Raw genomic sequence first — 18,017 nt, forward strand, 5'->3', positions numbered from 1 at the left:
CCTGGGGTCCGGGACGCCTAGCCGGGCGTGGGGGGAAGCTCCGCTTGTGGGGTACAGGGAGGGAGGAGCCTGGAACCGGAGCCAGCGCCAGCCGTCCCCGGATCGACAAGACAGGACAGGTTGAGGGGCCTTCTCTCCACAGTGTCCCTGAGACCTCCCCTTCCAGTCCCCCTGGCCTCTGCCATGTAGTCCCCGGACTGGAGGCTCCCTGCACTCGCCACCACCACAGCCTATCTCCCAGCCCTGCTTCTGGCCCTGCTCTCACCCCTGCTGCCACACTCATGCCCTGAGCAGCCACGTCCCACCAGGTGCTCTACCCTGAGGGAGCCTAGGGGCCGGCCATGGCTTCCGGGGCTGCTGAGACCCTTAGATCCTTGGGCCCGGGAAAGGGGTCAGAGAGGGGGATGTCTGACAATGGTCCTGGCTGATCACCTCTTTCCTTCCACACTCACACCCTCCAAAGCCTTTTCCCGAGATGGCGCGGGGGGTTCCAAAACTGACAAAACCGGGGCATAAATCTTCCCCACCCCGGGCTCAGCCAGGTCCTGGAGCCCTTTGCCCTTTTCATGGCCACCAAGCCATAGACTTATAGGTCCACTGCAGCTCAGGATTAGTTTCCTTCTTTCGCTACTCCACCTTTTGCCTTGTTCCAGACAGGTTCTGGAACACCAGGCACCGCAGCCAGGGCCATTTCTGCACCCAGGGTCTGTGCTGGAACACAGGCATGCTGCCAGGCTCTGTTCTGGATCCATCAGGCTTCTGTCCTTCACCCAGATGGACCCCTGTTTTCCAACTAGAGAGAGGCTGGATTTGGGCCCTGTCCAGCTGTTGGTCTTGGCCTGAATTGGGCCAGTCTCAGATCACCACAGGTTTAACTTTCTTACCCCAGAGACACCCAATTCTAGAGCGTGGTGTTCTAGACACATACGGAGCCATACTTCCTTCTGAATCTCAGCTCTAGGACATAGACCCCGACTCTCAGCCCTTCCCTCTAGGATGGAACTAGAGCCTATATAGGCATGTTATTGGTTTAGAGTAAGAGTTCTAGACCCACGCTCCCACCTTCTCTCGTGATACCTGTTAAGCAGGAGCTCTGGAAAGGACCCAGCTATGATCCACAAAGAACTAAGTTCTGGATGGATCATCCAGAACTTCTTGTTTTCCCTAGACAATTTTCCAAAACTCTCATTCTTCCTATAGAATGCTCACCTTATTTTTTACATGCAGTTTCTAGCTCCTGCAACTCAGCTGGGGCCCTGCCAGGGAACAGAGGCTGAGGAAGGGCAGAGGAGTTTTGGAAGGAATCCCTGGCTCATAGAAGGGCAGCTAGGATGGGAAAGTGGCCAGAACCATGGCATGACTGGACCTGTGCCTGGGTTGGGGGGACATGAACACTTAGCTACCTCAGCAGGAATTCCTTCCAGGTCCCCTTTAAAGCTGAGGTCTTTAGGGTAATGGGTCTAGAATAAAAAAGACAAATGGGACATAGCTTTGAACCCCCTCAAATGAGGAGACACCTATTCAGCAATAAGTCCCATCCTTCTCCCCTACAGGTCAGGCCAAGGAGGGTGAGGGCCTCTTGGTCTCTAGACCTCATACACCCCTCCAGCTTCTAACTGAATAGAACTTGCTTTACCTCAGCTGTGTGTTAGGTACCCCAAAAGGCTCTGCTCCCAGGGGACCAGTGTCCACTCCATGCTTTCTCAATTAAAGACGATTTATACAATTGAAGTGTTGTCTGCCATCTGTGGGTAGCAGGCTTTGGCAGTCGCTCGGGGAGGGATCAAGTCCCAGGGGCGGGGCGGGTAGGCTGGCGGCTGCCCCCCAATAACAGGTGCACATTCATGGGCGCCTCGTCACTTCCCCTGCGCTGGCTGTCCTGGCGGCTCACCCAAGCGGTCTCACTGACGCGGGCGGGCTATGACCCCAGGGGCGCTGCTGCTGCTGCTGCTGCTGGGGGCGTTGGGGGCGCCGTTCGCCCCGGGTAAGTCTGGGCCTCAAAGGGGCAGTGACAGGGCCAGAGGTCGTGGCCGGGCACCACGGCTTCACTCAGTTCTCTCCTCCTCCAGGCGCCCGCGCCTTAGAGGCGGAGGGCCGACTCCGCGAGAAACTTTGCTCGGGCTATGATAGCTCGGTGAGGCCGGCGCGGGAGGTGGGAGACCGCGTCGGGGTCAGCATTGGTCTCAGCCTAGCGCAATTAATCAGCCTGGTGAGGGCGCACGCGGGGAGTTGAGGTCTGGCCCACTAGCTGGCTGGGGGGCGTGGCTTTAGGCAGGGCGGAACCCAGGGACCACCGGGGGCGGGGTCCGGGGCGAGGCCAGGCTGGGTGACTGACGGGCCGTTAGTAGAGATTGGGTCGAAATCGGACCAATGGACAAGCTGTGGGCGTGGGTGCTGGACGGGCCAGGATTGAGCCGGGCAGGATGATGAACTGGCCTGTTGGCGGATCTCAAAGTGGAGCTGGGGCCGATGGACAGGCCGGAGAGCGGACCTCGATGGACAGGCCGGAGAGCGGACCTTGAGGCGGGGTCACAGGCTGGGGCGGACCTTGGTGCCGGACAGGGTCAATAAACAACAGCGGGCAGAGATTCACTCCGGCCGGGGCCGGGACTGGTAAATGAACTGGCTGGCTGTACGGCCAGCAGGAAGTTTACGAGATAGAGGCGGAGCTTAAGCCAATGCAGTTTATAGGAGGTGGAGCTTGAACCCAAGAGGGTGCGACGCAGTAAAAGAGGGGAGTTTCCAGGGAGAGTTTACCCACCGAGCCCCTCATTTCTCTACACTGACATCATATCTACCCTTTAAACTCTTCCCTTCTAGAACGAGAAGGATGAGGAGATGAGCACAAAGGTCTACTTAGACCTGGTACGGAGACCCGCGCAGGGTGGGAAAGCGCGGGCGTCCCGCTGCCTTTACAATTTCCTCGAATGTTCCGCGCAGTAAGATTTTTTTTTTTTTTGCATCACGACCTCAGAAAACACATTTATAACTGAAACAGAAGCTTCAGGAAACAATACCTATGTTTGCTATGGGAGCTGCATTCCATGCATTTTTCATTCTAAATTTTTTTAAACACTGGTTTGGGGCCACTCATTTGATTCCGGACCTATGAAAAGGGTCGTTAACTGCAGTTTGAAAGCCACTGTTTTAGAGGCTAGCGTGCAACCCCCTCGTTTTTACAGAAAGAAGAAATTGGGGCCCGATGAGAGAGAAGGGGAAATTAGTTGATAGGGTCCCAAAGAGTGCAGGTGGAGTCTTAAACAGAGCCCCGGCCTCCAGAACCACAGACCATGCCTGCGTGGCTCTCCTCCCTTGCATTCCCTGCCCGGGCTTCCTCAGCACATCCCAAGACTCCTTCCAGCCTCCAGCCCCAGACGGCCCCTCAGCCTCTGCTTCCCTAGGAGTGGACTGACTACAGGCTGAGCTGGGACCCTGAGGAGCAAGAGGGCATCGACTCACTCCGCATCACTGCCGAATCCGTGTAGCTACCAGACGTGGTGGTCCTAAACAAGTAAGGATGTTCCCAGAGTCTGGGAGGTGGGGAAGGGCCTCTGGAGGGGCGCGGCCTCCGGAGGGAGGGGCCTGATCCCAGATGAGAAGATTCTTTCCCGGCAGCAACGACGGAAATTTTGATGTTGCTCTGGACATCAGCGTCACGGTGTCCTCCGACGGCTCCGTGCGCTGGCAGCCGCCGGGCATCTATCGCAGCAGCTGCAGCATCCAGGTGTCCGGCCCCACCTGGGAAGCTCAAGGCGCTCCTAGAAACCCTCACTCAGATATCCCTCCTCCATAATCCCCATGACCCTCACGTCTCACTTACCCTTCTGATTTTCCGTTGAGTTTCATCTTCTCTGTCCACTTTCATTGACTTCCAGTCTTCCTCAGTGACCGCCCCCCTCCATTGTCCATGACCTCCCCGCATAACCTTCTTATTCCTCTGTGACTCCACTTCTCTGTGATCTCCCCCTGGTGGTCCCTATCTCCCTAGTGCCCCATATCCTCTGACCCCTGTCTGCCCTGTGACCTCCCCAACTCCCCCAGCCCTGACCAGCTCTCTGGCAGCTCTAGTGACTCTCCACTCCATCCAGGTCACCTACTTCCCCTCTGACTGGCAGAACTGCACCATGGTGTTCAGTTCCTATAGCTATGACAGCTCAGAAGTCAGTCTGCAGACCGGCTTGGGTCCCGATGGGCAGGAGCGGCAGGAAGTGCACATTCATGAAGGCACCTTTATTGGTGAGTGGGCTTGGCTCCCATGTCCATGGGCTTTACGATTTCCAGTTTCTGACAGGCTGATAAATATACGCCCTCAGTGAGTCCCTGTGGGTTCAGCAAGATAGGTATAACTGTCTATATTTTGTGGTTATGGAAATTGAGACTTGCTCAAATTTATTAGAGATGGGCTGTCCAGCCCAGGGACCATAGCTAGCCCCTTATTACATCAGTCCCCCCTGCTCTAGGATGTGGCAGAGAAAGCCATATCTGGGAATCCCCTGGCGGTCCAGTGGTTAGGACTCCACACTTTCACTGCTGAGGGCCCGGGTTCAATCCCTCGTTGGGGAACTAAGATCCCACAAGCAGCGCGGTGGCGCTGTGAGGCAAAAAAAAAAAAAAAAAAGAAAGAAAGAAAAAAAGAAAAGTAAGCCGTATCTGGCACCAACAAAGACAGGTTCCACATCTGTGTCACCTTCTCTTCTCCCCCCACTCCCCCCAAGAGAATGGTCAATGGAAGATTATTCACAAGCCTTCTCGGCTAATCCAGCCTCCAGTGGATCGTAGGGGAGGGGGGGAAAGACGGCGTGAAGAAGTCACCTTGTACCTCATCATTCGCCGGAAGCCTCTCTTTTACCTGGTCAATGTCATTGCCCCATGCATCCTGATCACTCTTCTGGCCATCTTCGTCTTCTACCTGCCACCAGATGCAGGTAAGAGGGGAAGGGGTCCAGCACTCCTTCTTACCAATGGCTCAGGTTCTTGCTCTTCACCCATAAAACAGGGAAGGTTTTCCTGCCAACTCAAGCCTTCATGAACTGTGCCTCAGCAATCTCACCCAGGTTTTCCTTTCAGGAAGAGCCTTTGCCTCTGCATCCAGATTTCCCCTCCAACCTGAAGCTCTACCTCCCCTCTGCTGCTCACTTCTCTGCACCCAGTAACTTCTGAACTCTTCCCTTCAGAATCCTAGGATCTCATCCTTGGAACTGCCACTCCTCTGACCAACAAACTCCCAGGCTCAGCTAACGCTTCCTTTCCCTTTCCCCATTCCTGGCATCCTCCCTCCCCCACTTGTCAAACGCCGCCTACTAGTCCCTTAACCTCCTATGTTCCTTGGAAATGATAGCCAACATTTCTCTGGGAGACAGCACAATATGCTAACAGAGTAACCTTGGGCAAATTCCTTAATCTTTTAGTGTCCTAATCTGGAAATAGGACAGTCGTTGTCCCTCCCACATAGGACTGTTTTGAGGATTAACTGAGTTAATAGAACTATGCCTGGTACTCTGTAAGCTTTGTGTAAGTGTAGGTATAGTCTTTTCTAATTTGGAGCACTTGCTATAAGATAATACAAATAATGTGTTACATATATTAACTCAGTTCTAATCTTCACAACTCTGTGAGGTAAGTACTGAATTGTCTGCCCGTTTCACAGAGGCTAAGTGAGTTTCAGTCATTCACCTGACGTTACACAGAGAGAGGCAGTGCTGCTGTTCCAACCCTGCTTAGTACTAGTCTGATTCAGAGACTGATATCCTAAGCTCTCATGTTCAAACATGCTTTCCTGGGCGTTCCCTGGTAGCCTAGTGGTTAGGATTCTGGGCTTTCACTGCTGTGGCCTGAAAAACAAAACAAAACAAACAAAAAGCACACGCTTTCCTTCTCTCTGTAATCAAGCCCTCTCTCAGTCTAGGGAAGGAGAGTGATGCATCTCTAGAACACACTTCCACATGTAACTTCTTCTTCCTGGAGCAAGGCAAATCTTGGAACCCAATATTACAGGACTAAAGTAGAACAGACCGTAATAGTTACTTATTTCAATACCTTCCATGAAGTTTTCAGTGCCTGTTGTATGCCACAGTAATAACCAGTCACCTGGCATATTCTTATATACTTGGTTTCATTTTTAGATCATTCGATTTGCTATATAGTTCCTGCTACAGGGGTTGGTCCACTCACTCATTTAACAATATTTGTTGAACATCTGTAATGTGCAAGGCACTGGGAATACATCAGTGAATAAAACAGACAAAAATCCCTGCTCTCATGAAGTTTATATTCTAGTGGGGAGACAGTCAGCAAACATAATAAATAAACCCATTGGATAGTATATTATTATTTTTTTAATTAATTAATTAATTAATTTAGGCTGCCTTGGGTCTTCGTTGCTGCGCAGGAGCTTTCTCTAGTTGTGGTGAACAGGGGCTACTTTCGTTGCAGTGCACGAGCTTCTCACTGCGGTGGCTCCTCTTGTTGTGGAACACAGAATCTAGGCATGTGGGCTTCAGTAGCTGTGGCACGTGGGCTCAGTAGTTGTGGCTGGCGGGCTCTAGAGCACAGGCTCAGTAGTTGTGGCGCACGGGCTTAGTTGCTCCGCGGTATGTGGGATCTTCCCTGACCAGGGCTCGAACCCGCGTCCCCTGCATTGGCAGGCGGATTCCTAACCACTGTGCCACCAGGGAATTCCTAGATAGTATATTAGGAGAGGTCAATTCCTAAGACGGAAAAATGGGAAAAGGGTTTGGGGAGGATGAGAATGGGGGTAGGGGTTGCAATTTATTTATTTATTTAAACAATTTTATTGAAATATAGTTGATTTACAATGTTGTGTTTCATTTCTGCTGTACAGCAAAGTGACTCATTTATAGATATATATATTTTTTCATATTCTTTTCCGCTATGGTTTATCACAGGGGTTGCAATTTAAAAATAGGATGGTCAGTGAATGCCTCACTAAAAAGGGAATGTTTGATCAATAGTTGAACAAAGACTTGAAGGAAGTGAGAGGATGACCCTGGTAGATATCTGGGGGAAGAAATTAGCAGGAGGAGTTAACAGTGAGTGCAAAAAGCTCTGAGGTGGGCGTGTGCCTTGCATATTCAAGAAATAACCAGTGAAGTAATAACTGAATGAAGTAAGCAAGAGAGAAAACAGTATGAGATGTAGTCAGAGAGCTAATGGGAAGGCCTTGTAGATTTCAGTATGGACTTTTATGCTAAAGGCGATGGGAAGCCACTGGAGTATTATGATCTGATTTACATTTTAACGGGGTCAATCTGGCTGCTCTGTTGAGAACAGTCAGCAGGGGGGCAAAGGATGAAGCAAAGAGGAGGCCTTTATAATAACTCAGATCTGAGGTAATGGTGGCTTGTGCCAGGATGGTATTGGTAGATGTGATAAGTCATCAGTTTCAGGATATATTTTGAAGGTAGAGCCAACAGGGTTTGGTATGGATTGGATATGGGATGAGAGAGAGGAGAGCTGAGAATGATTCAAAGGGATTTGGCCTGAGCCACAGGAAAGATCGAGTTGTCATTTGTGAATTGAGGAAGACTATGGCGGGAGTCGGTGGTGAGGGAATTAAGTTTTGGACATGTGAAGTTCGAGATGTCTAGTGGACACCCAAATGGAGAGGTTAAGTAGGCAGGTGGATACAAGTGTGGAATTTAGGGGAATCAGTCCAGGTTGGAGGTATAAATGTAGGAGTTATTTGCATGCAGTTGGCCCTTCCAAAAGCCTGTCCTTGAGTGGGCTGGAAACACGGTCACTGATTATGCCAGGGAGATTGCTTTCTGGCAAAGCCTAATCCTTCCGCCTTCCCCTCTGTCCTCCAAGGAGAGGAGATGGGGCTCTCGATCTTTGCCCTGCTGACCCTTACTGTGTTCCTGCTGCTGCTGGCAGACAAAGTGCCTGAGACCTCCCTGTCTGTCCCCATGATTATCAAATACCTCATGTTTACCATGGTCCTCGTCACCTTCTCAGTCATCCTTAGCGTCGTAGACCTCAACCTACACCATCGCTCACCCCACACCCACCAAATGCCCCTTTGGGTCCGTCAGGTAAGAAGATCTCCTCTCCAACCTGTGTTAACTCTCAATCCTAGTATTTGGCTTTTTGTCCAGGTATCGCTCCTCCCTCCCACCAACTTCAACCTTCCCTTTCACAGACCTGAGGGAGAACTACAACTCCTGGTAGAGTGTCAAAGTGCCAAGGTCTTTGAGTGTTGAAACGTTGCCCAATTAATTTTATCCTCCCATCATTGACGTTGCGTAGATCCCAGACTCTCTTCATCAATACTGCCCATCGTGGGTCCCAAGGAAGCATTCTAAGGGTGAGGTACTATCAGGGTGGAAGCCCTCAGAACTTTTCTTTCCAGTCAGGATGCCTCCTAACCCACTTAAGAACTCTTGGGCTGTGTAGTTGCATTTCATCTGTGGGACGCATGCACGCATGCGCAGGAATGGGCACGTGCCGTGGGGGTGGTTGCCGGCTTCCCTTCTGGTCTGAGAGCATAAGAGCCCCCTCCAATACGCCTCTTCTTCTACTCTGCAGATCTTTATCCGCAAACTCCCTCCGTATCTGGGTCTGAAGAGACCCAAACCTGAGAGAGACCAGATACCGGAGCCACCTCCTATACCTCTCAGAGATTCTCCAGGAAGTGGATGGGGTCGGGGAACAGATGAATATTTCATCCGCTAGCCACCAAATGATGTTGATAGTCCGCCTGACGATTCAGGGGACATGGGTTCATGCCCCGGTCCGGGAAGATCCCACATGCCACGGAGCAGCTGGGCCCATGAGCCATGGTCGCTGAGCCTGCGTGTCCGGAGCCTGTGCTCCGGAACAGGAGAGGCCACAACAGTAAGAGGCCACAACCGCAAAAAAAAGAAAAAAAGAACCGTGTAAGAATCCAGATCTATTTCAATCGCAGGGTACCCATTTCTGACCCTCTATTCACAGAGGTTGTTTCTGACCTCAGGTGCCCCTTCATAGCCACTGAGCCATAGGTGACTTGTCAAAACTGTGTTACGAAGATGCTCATTGGGAAGACACCGAGGAGAAAAGAAAGAGAAAGGGCAGAATGAACACTTCCTTAAACAGCACAGCCAAGCTGCTGGAAAAAAACAGCTGCTGAACTTGCATGACCTAAAGTTTCGTTTTAACTTTTATGATGGGATTTCTCAAATTCAGTTTAAAAACAAAACAAGAGAGGGAAATTTCATAATCAAAGTGACTTACCACTTGAGATCTCTGAGCTCCCTGTAGAATTAAGACCTTGGTGCCCCTTGGTGTGTCAGGCTTGGAGTCTGACCCCCATCTCCTCTGGGGCCCACTCTTCTGGTTCATGGCAGGATCCCAGGACTGCACTTCTCTGCTTCTGGGAGACTCTTTTTCTTTCCTCACCTATAGCACAGATATTCCCAGAGGTCTATCCCTACCACATATCTTTGTTTGGAAGTAATTTCAGAGAGAACTTGTACAAGAGACCAAGAACCACACTCTGGGTCCCTTCCTAGCATGTACTAGACACGATACCCTTCTTATTTGACTATTGATGACAGCTAGCTTATTGATCACTTGCCATATGCTACTCACACTGCAAAGCAAGTTTTGGGTATCAGATAATTTAAGATTCACAATAAACCCCATTTCCACATAAATAAAGAATAGGTAAGGAATTTGAAGTACAAAGAAGTTATATAACTTGTGCTTTCTCTGATACAGATATGAACTAGTGTTCATAGTATCCAAATTCAGAATTTTAACCACTATGCTATTCTGCCTTTCCTAGGGCTGACAGCTAAGAAGTTTCTCTGCCAGGCCTGCTAGCTTCTCTTGTCTCTGACTAGATACTTTGCAAACAATCATTAATGAATTAAATTAAAGTTTAAATATTATTTAATCCAGGAATAGCAACTATGTTATATAGGTAGTACCACTTTCTATTGCTGTACCCATGGCAGACATCACTAATCAATCACAGCATTGCATTCGATAACCCAAGGTAAGGCCTCACTGGAGTTTTTGGTTTGGCTTTTTTTTTTTCCCCAAGAAACATTTCTGGTTATCTGCCATCAATCTATTAAGTTAATAAATTATTGAAAACTATTTGTCATCCCTGAACTTGTCAAAACTCCCTATTTTGTAGATGAGGAGAATGAATCTAGGAGTTAAGATTTACCTATGGGAATGTGAATTGGTACAGCCACTATGGAGAACAGCATGGAGGTTCCTTAAAAAACTACAAATAGAACTACCATATGACCCAGCAATCCCACTACTGGGCATATACCCTGAGAAAACCATAATTCAAAAAGAGTCATGTACCAAAATGTTCGTTGCAGCTCTATTTACAATAGCCAGGAGATGGAAGCAACCTAAGTGTCCATCATCAGATGAATGGATAAAGAAGATGTGGCACATATATACAATGGAATATTACTCAGCCATTAAAAGAAGCAAAATTGAGTTATTTGTAGTGAGGTGGATGGACCTAGAGTCTGTCATACAGAGTGAAGTAAGTCAGAAAGAGAAAGACAAATACCATATGATATCACTTATACGTAGAATCTAAAATATGATACAAATGAACTTATTTACAGAACAGAAACAGACTCAGACATAGAAAACAAACATTGTTACCAAAGGGGAAAGGGGGTGGGGGAAGGATAAATTAGGAGTTTGGTATTAGCAGATACAAACTACTATATGTAAAATAAATAAACAAGGTCCTACTATACAGCACAAGGAATTATATTCAATATCCTGTAATAAACCGTAACGGGAAAGAATATGAAAAATAACATATATATATATATATAAAACTGAATCACTTTGATATATACCAGAAACTAACACAACATTGTAAATTAACTATACTTCAATGAACATAAAAATTTTTGAAAATTGAAATTACTGGCACAGGACTGAGCACTTTGCATGCACTCATTATCTTATTAGGTTCTCAGAACATCACAATGAGGTAATAATTAGCAATCAGTTCCTCTTAGAGGCTCAGAGAGGTAAGCAATTTGCTCCAAATCATATAACCAGTAAATGACAAATACAGTACTTAAATCCATGTCTGGTTGACTCCAGACCCCAGGCTCCTAAACATATTTTCTTACAAGATAATAGGTCCTGAAGCAGAGGGAAGGACAGACAGGAGTCCCTTCAGCTGGAAGTGTTTGAATGTCCCCCCACTCACTCAATTTGGAGAAGAGTTTGGGGTGCATGTGTAGGAGTGGATTGTAAGAGGATAATAACATACAAGACTCAGTTGGTTAAATTCATTGGCATGAATGTGCTTATCCAGAATTCAGGATTCAATGCACTAGCACAAGTACTTGGGGATGATGAATATGTAGCTAGATTGGCTGATTGGAATCTAGGCTTTAAAACAGGCCTGCAGTTGATGAAGTTGAAATGCCAGAACTCCCCTGGGACATTAGGAAGGTGTCTAAAGTCTCAGGGAAGTGGGTCTATTGAAAAGGATCTATTATGTGCAAGCTGCCTAGCCATCCCTAACTGCACTCCCGGGCAAGGCCAGAGGACACTTCCTTTACCAAGGCATGCTTTGATGGGGCCGTGAGAGGAGGCCAGCGTCCTTAAGAGCTCTCTGGTGGCTATTCACTACAGATCAGAGATGGCCACGGGATATGCTGGAATCCCGCGGTTCTCAAATTTTAGTGCCCATTAAGAATCACCTGGAGGGCTTGATACAACACAGTCTGCCATCCTACTATTGGTGACAATTTAAGTAATCATGATGCCAGCAGCTGCATTATTATGCTCCTAAAATATATGAGCAACCCAATTCCAGAATCCCATTTAGAAGGTCTATTACCAGAAGCCACTTCTGGTACCTAAACCTATGTCAGTGAGGAAGAAATAGATAACACTGAAATTGGAATGATTTGAGGAGGGTTTAATAAAAATGCTATTTACCAAGATGTGGGCTGGGTGTGGAGAAACCATAGGGCTGCTTTGGTACTCTGAGGCTAGTGACAGCATGGTGACCAGCCTTGGACCTGAAGGAGCAAGGACAGAGTGTGGTTCCCCAAAACTGGACGGAGAGAGTCATAGAGAGGGCCACCTGGAAAGGAAGTGAAAACAGTTGGTTGAGGGCTGCATCCAGGCAGAGGTATAAGGAGGCAACAGAGAAATCAGTACTTCACCCTAACTACTCCCTCTTTCCAACACCCTGCAGGGTTCCCCCATGTCCAAACCCAACCCAAAGCAATCTCATTGATGTGATCCACAAAAGAATGGCATGTGTGTCTGCAGGGACAAGCTTGAAATCTTTTCTTTTGTGGTTCCTGAGAAGTTTTTATGTCAAAGACTTATGAAATGAGTCAAAGAGTGAACACTTTTGATATTCCCTGGAAGTGATTGTGTAACATCAGAATTATTTGTTCTTGGAATGCTTGGAGGAAGAGCTGTTAAAACTTCTGGAGACTGGAGGATATGTTGTGGGAAGGTTTTCCATTACTGACTCAATTTTTTAAATAGTTTGAGGATTTAAAAAATTTTTTTTCTTGCAATCTGGTAAATTAGATTTTAAGAAATCCGTCCACTTCTTCTAAATTAAAGTTGCTGGCATAAGGTTCTTATTTTCTTCTTGGTGTCTGCAGGCTCTGTAGTGATGTTCCCTACTGGTGCCTTTTTCCCTTTTTTCATGGTCAGTTCAGGAGAGTTTCAGCTTCTTTGTAGGCTTGTCAAAGAACCAAATTTCAGACTCTTTAGCCATTTGTCTATATATTCTTTTCTATTTCACAAAACATAGCTCTTTATTTCATTTCTTTTACTATCACTGGGCTTGTTTTGCTAGAGTAGAAAAACTTTCAAGGATGGAAAGTGGACAGAATATTCCAAGCAGGTGCAAAAAGTAAGCAGAGTCTGGGAGCCAAGAATGAGCACGGGGATAGGAACACTCAGGCCAAGGGCCTTGCCAGGTATTCTATCATAGTCCAAGCTGTTCCCTCCTTGCCACCATGCTCATTGGCACTCCCCCCACCCTGCAAGCTCCTAGCTCAGACCCCTTGCAGGAGGGAGCCAGGTTCAGGAACAAAGAGCCCACTTCATTGCTCTGGTCCCAACCCCGTCCTATCAATGATCCTTCCTGAAAACAAGGGGCTTAGACTAATCAGTGGTTTTCAAACCGTATCCCTCTGGGCCTGAGTAGCAGAAGGGAGCACCTAGATGTGATGGGAGGAGCCTGGTCACCAGAAGCTGGCTTTAATTTGTCTCCAGTAAGAGACTTCCACCTAAAACTTGCCTTGGAAAAAGACATCAGCTACATGAAACTCTCTTGGTGATTATATGTAAACAGACTGGCTTTTTCTCCCAGTGTCACCCCTCACTCCCCATGAGACGTTGGGCAAGTTATTTAATCTCTCTGCCCCTCGGTGTCCCCATCTGTAAATGGGCATGATAATAATAGCGCTTACCTTGTCAGGACTAAATATGTAATAGGGGAAAGTCCTTAGCATAGGAGTTCTTTTCTATGGTTTCTTTTTCATTTTAGAGAAAGCAGCTCCTTGGATCACTTACTAGGGTGAGTGCCAGCACATCTGTGTTCTGTCTTCATCTCTGTGGTCTGGGCGGCTGGAGGGAAACGGTGCCTACCCTGCTACAGGCCACAGCTTTTGCCTTGCATTTCCTGGAAAACTCTTTGGCAACCCAGCCTCCAGCTTAGTAGATTCAGGATACACAGTAAGAATTCAGAATCTTAGTAGATTCATCTTGACTTGACTGTACCCTGGCCAGGCAATGATCCCTCTAGGGGCCCCCATCCTCTCTGCCTCTCTACAAAGGCAGGCGGGGCAGCCAGAGCTGCCAAGAGGCTGAGGTAAACCCAGAAACCAACAGCTCTTAGGCTGAAGCTCACATCTTCCCCCTCCAACAGGAAGGTGTCCACAGCGCCTCTGTGTCTGCTGCTCACAAGCAGCTGCCATCAGCACCCAGGTGCTCACTCAGCCAAGTAAATTCAATCTTTCTCCCCCCTTCCCTTCCTCTCTCTCCTTCCCTCTGTTTCTCATCTTCTAGGAAGGCCTAAGACAAAGTGACCCACTTCAGAGACTATCAGAGCACCCGGGGTCCTTGGAGTTTTAACATCTAATTTTGGAGACAGAAAGCAGAAGCCCAGGTTGGGGACAGCAGGCATCCTACCTGCCCCCTCCCCCCTCCAGGACACCACAGAGCCAGAATAAAGTCTAAACTCTACTGAAAATCCAGGGCCTTTTCTTTGACCCCAGATGATCGCCCCAAACCCTGCAGGTTGGGGGGCCATATCCAGGACCTGTCGCACTGGCCTCCCTCAGTCAGCAAAGATGTGTCCTCACCATGCAGAATCAACCTCAAAATCTTGAGCCACATGTTCCTGGTCCCACCCCCTCTCGGGGCGGCCGGCAGGAGCACTGGACCTGCGTGGAGAAGACATACTTCTACCTCTTAGCTTTCCTTCCCCTGCTGCGTTCAAGCTGAGAAAAGCCTGACATCTCAGATGCTTTTTCTCCGTGACTTTATTTCTAGATGCACTCCGCGACCTGTTCAACTGCTGTTTCACATTTAACCATAAGAAGATCCCCTTGCAGAGGCTGAAGAGCTATGGAATCACCAGTAGCCAGTGTCCGCAGGCAGCTGTCCTGTACCTAGAAAAACCCTGCTCCCCTCCAGCCCCCCACCTCATCTCACCCCTTCCCTTTCTTCCATCCCCCCCATCCTAAGTTCTGCCCCACAAGACAGACATAGACTAATTTGAGATGTCCTACTCAGGGGATAAGATCCAACCAGACTATGTAATCCAAAGCCTCCTATTATTACATCGGGGACAGGCCCAGAGAGGGCCGGTAACACCCCACACCCTCCTTGCTGAATGGGTACCAGCTCACACTCGGGTGGTTGCTTTGCTGGATGCCAGGCCAGCTTCTCCCAGGGCGCGGCAAGAACAGCAACTACCCCCAGAGGGCCTCTCCTTTCCACACCCCTCTGACTTCCTGTCCCAGGGCAGCCCCTCACCTGTAGCAGGTGGGCCTGGTCATCCCTAATGAGTCATCCCTTGGATAAAACCTCCAACATTTCACCTAACCCTGCCAGCCCACCTTCATCCACAGCTTCAGAACCAAACTGGCCAAGGACATCGGTGCCGACCCAAAGGAGAAATGGGTCTGGAATTACATGAAACACCTGGGTCAGAAACCTCACACCCTGAAGACTCGGACTCTTTCGGCCACATTAAGACCAAGCCGGAGGCTGAGAAATGATTCTTCTCCCCCAGGCTTCCTGTCTCTATCCTGGACTAAATTGACCTGAATTTTCAAATAGGGTGCTTTCTGTTTCCTGATGCAAAATGTACTATGTCTTAAGTAATATTTAGTATTATTTGAATTGTGGCTGGTTGGGGAGTTATTTTGAATATTGGTGATCTCTTTTTTTAAAGCAAGGCCTTGAGCCACTTGGTTCCTGTCATGAGCCCCAGTTCCTTCTCCTGTAAGCTGTGGGCAGTGGGTCTTTCTCCTGCCTAACTCCCCAGGGGTGATGAGCATGCCTATGAGAGTCATGGCGATGAAGGGCTACTGCAATCTAGGGAGGACAGCGCCTGGTGAATGTGAGGTGTTGCTAAATGTGTTATTATGGAAACATGAATGCAATTGTAGGACGGCTGACTTTTTGCAGAAAATACATTTTGTTTAAAATCTCTAATACAGTAATGGTGTTTTCTTCAGGGATAACTCCCAACCAGTAGGGGGTGCTCTCAGGTGCAGGTGGATGGCAGAGGGTGCTAGAGGAATGCGGATGTAGCCAGGGCCTGGCTGTGTGGCTAACCTGGGCCCATCTGAGTGTCAGGGAGGGCCTGGCTCATCAGCCCAGGATATTCTAGAACGATGGCTCCAGTCCCCAGCATTAGCTTCCAGTGGGTCTCCCTGCCCTCGTCCTCCACCCTGGAGTAATACAGCCAGTAAGTGCACTTGACACACCCGCTGGCGGGGGCGGGGGAGGGGGAGGAATCAGGTGGCCCTGTCCTGATTAGCATCAGACTTGACAGCAAAGATGAGACTTGGACAGATGGTGTAGCACCGTCACAGCAAAGACTCTCCCGGAGAAGATGCGGGATGGAAAAGAGGGGAGAGGGCCTGCAGGGAATATCCCCAAATAGTCAGAGTAAGGGATCCAGAATGGAAAAGCCAGAGACTTTTGGAAAGGAAGGTTGAGGCATAGTTATAGAGGAATCGGAATATCAAGGTGGGAGTTTGGAGTCAGCTCTGAAGTCTTTGGAGCGATAGGGAGGGCAGGGTGTGGGGTGCCAGGAAGAGTAGCCTGGGATCGGGCCGAGGGCAGGATGGGGTTGGCAGGGGGGCACGGAGAGCAGCCTACTGCAGTGGTCCAGGTGAGGGGTAGCCAGAGAAGCAGGGCAGTCATGGGGGCGGAGGGAAGAGATGGCCTAAGAAGAATGAGCCAGATGCGCTGCGTGTTGAATGCCGGGGAAAGAAGGAAAAGCCCTGAGACACAGGACAGGAGACCATCTCCCCTAAAGCCACCAAACCCTGAGACCCAGAATTCACTGCCCTCCTTTGCTAGTCTCCCTAGAGTCTCATGTTACACAACTTGGAGCTTGTGATTGTCCCTCTTAAAGGGACAGGACCTCCTCTTCCTCTCTATCCCCTGAGGGGCCCCCTGTTCTTCCCGAGACTGCCTCCCTCCCCTGGATGACTTGTGTTGGCATCTTCATCAGACGTGGACCCACCGATGCCTGGACCCTCCCCAGGGCCCTTCCCAGGAGAAGGCCCTGCTAACCAACTCTGCAGGCTGCTTCCGGTTGAGACAGGGTCCGGGTATCCTGCTGTACCACACAGTCACGTGGCATCTGGGGACTCGGGGAAGAGTTCTACCCTGGGAGGCATTGTAAGCAGCTTTGGGCAGGAAAGCGCTCTCTGCAGGAGGTCCCTTTTGTCTTGTTGCTAAACTTAAACCAGGCACCCCCATGCTCTACTTGTCTCTGGCCCTAGCACACTTTTCAAACCTTTTGATCACACAATACTTTGCCTAACTTGTTGGTTCTTTACATAGATCAAAGAAGCAGAAATGAAGAGTAAGTAATTAACGGAGTGCCAGATCTCTTCCCCAGCTTCCCCTTCAGTAATCTCTCGAAAAAACAGCTAGCAAGAGAGCATCTAAAAAAAGATCACAAGGAGTCCACAAGCCTGCACACAGTGGGGGATGGTGACGACTCTGACCCCCTATTTCAGTGATTAACTGAGATTACTTCCCTGTTTCCCCTTAAAAACGTTCATGGCTGGAATTCCCTGGTGGTGCAGTGGTTAAGAATCCGCCTGCCACTGCAGGGGACACGAGTTCGAACCCTGGTCCGGGAAGATCCCACGTGCTGCGGAGCAACAAAGCCTGTGCGCCACAACTACTGAGCCTGCATGCTACAACTACTGAAGCCCGTGCACCCTGCAGCCCATGCTCCGCAACAAGAGAAGCCACCGCAGTGAGAAGCCTGCGCACCGCAATGAAGAGCAGCCGCTGCTCACCGCAACTAGAGAAAGCCCGCACGCAGCAACGAAGACCCAACGCAGCCAAAAATAAATTATAATTAAAAAAAAAAACTTTCATGGCCGAGGAGAATCTTCGGAGGTGGCTTTGGGGGGACACTGAGTCCACCATCTCCCCAGATTGCCAGCATTCTGATTAACGGCAACTTTCCTTTCTAGCAACACTTGTTGAGTTTGGTTTTGTAAGCAGCCGAGCAGCGGGAACCCTGGGCTCTAGCGCCAGATCTAATCCTGACTTTCTGCGTGTCCTCAGGCCTGTGGGTGTCCCTCTCCAGCCCTCAGTCACCTCATCTATGCAATGGGGCTAGCATCGTCTTACAGGCACACGATGCCCAAGATCCCTTCCAGCTAGGGCAGCTTCTGGGTATCATCAACCTCTGAGCCCTCTGGGCAGCGCAGAGTGGGCGGGGGTGATGGGGGCATCCTGCATCCAAATGGGGACCCAGCCCCACAGAGAGTCTACATCAC

At 49.3% G+C, this 18,017-nt stretch overlaps 1 protein-coding gene and 1 pseudogene across 5 annotated transcripts; both read left to right on the forward strand.

Annotated features, from left to right (window-relative positions):
* The first annotated feature begins 475 nt into the window (after positions 1–475).
* On the forward strand, positions 476–3,793 carry LOC114889568 (annotated as a pseudogene).
* Positions 1,921–15,660, forward strand: LOC114889672 (acetylcholine receptor subunit beta-like). 5 transcript variants are annotated; one of them, XM_029213135.1, is made up of 4 exons: positions 1,921–1,984; positions 3,183–4,236; positions 4,716–4,925; positions 7,828–8,504. In XM_029213135.1, the coding sequence occupies exons 2-4, from the start codon at positions 4,125–4,127 to the stop codon at positions 8,217–8,219; spliced, it is 714 nt and encodes a 237-aa protein (XP_029068968.1). In that variant the 5' UTR covers positions 1,921–1,984; positions 3,183–4,124; the 3' UTR covers positions 8,220–8,504. The 5 variants fall into 5 exon arrangements, with proteins under 5 accessions (XP_029068968.1, XP_029068967.1, XP_029068969.1 ...); XM_029213134.1 differs by lacking the exon at positions 1,921–1,984 and having other exon boundaries at positions 2,230–3,511; positions 4,089–4,236; XM_029213136.1 differs by lacking the exons at positions 1,921–1,984; positions 7,828–8,504 and adding an exon at positions 14,527–15,660 and having other exon boundaries at positions 2,230–4,236.
* Positions 15,661–18,017: the final 2,357 nt, after the last annotated feature.

This window comes from Monodon monoceros, unplaced genomic scaffold (genome assembly GCF_005190385.1).
Source record: "Monodon monoceros isolate NGI ecotype Baffin Bay Population unplaced genomic scaffold, NGI_Narwhal_1 Super_Scaffold_9, whole genome shotgun sequence".
In the NCBI taxonomy this organism is placed as follows: Eukaryota; Metazoa; Chordata; class Mammalia; order Artiodactyla; family Monodontidae; genus Monodon; species Monodon monoceros.

Bases quoted from the DNA above. Each gene is read 5' to 3' on its own strand.
- LOC114889672 (XM_029213135.1), top strand. From the start codon at position 4,125: ATGGTGTTCAGTTCCTATAGCTATGACAGCTCAGAAGTCAGTCTGCAG. The intron at 4,237-4,715 runs GTGAGTGGGCTT...ACTCCCCCCAAG, and splicing joins TCATGAAGGCACCTTTATTG to AGAATGGTCAATGGAAGATT. The intron at 4,926-7,827 runs GTAAGAGGGGAA...CTGTCCTCCAAG, and splicing joins CTACCTGCCACCAGATGCAG to GAGAGGAGATGGGGCTCTCG.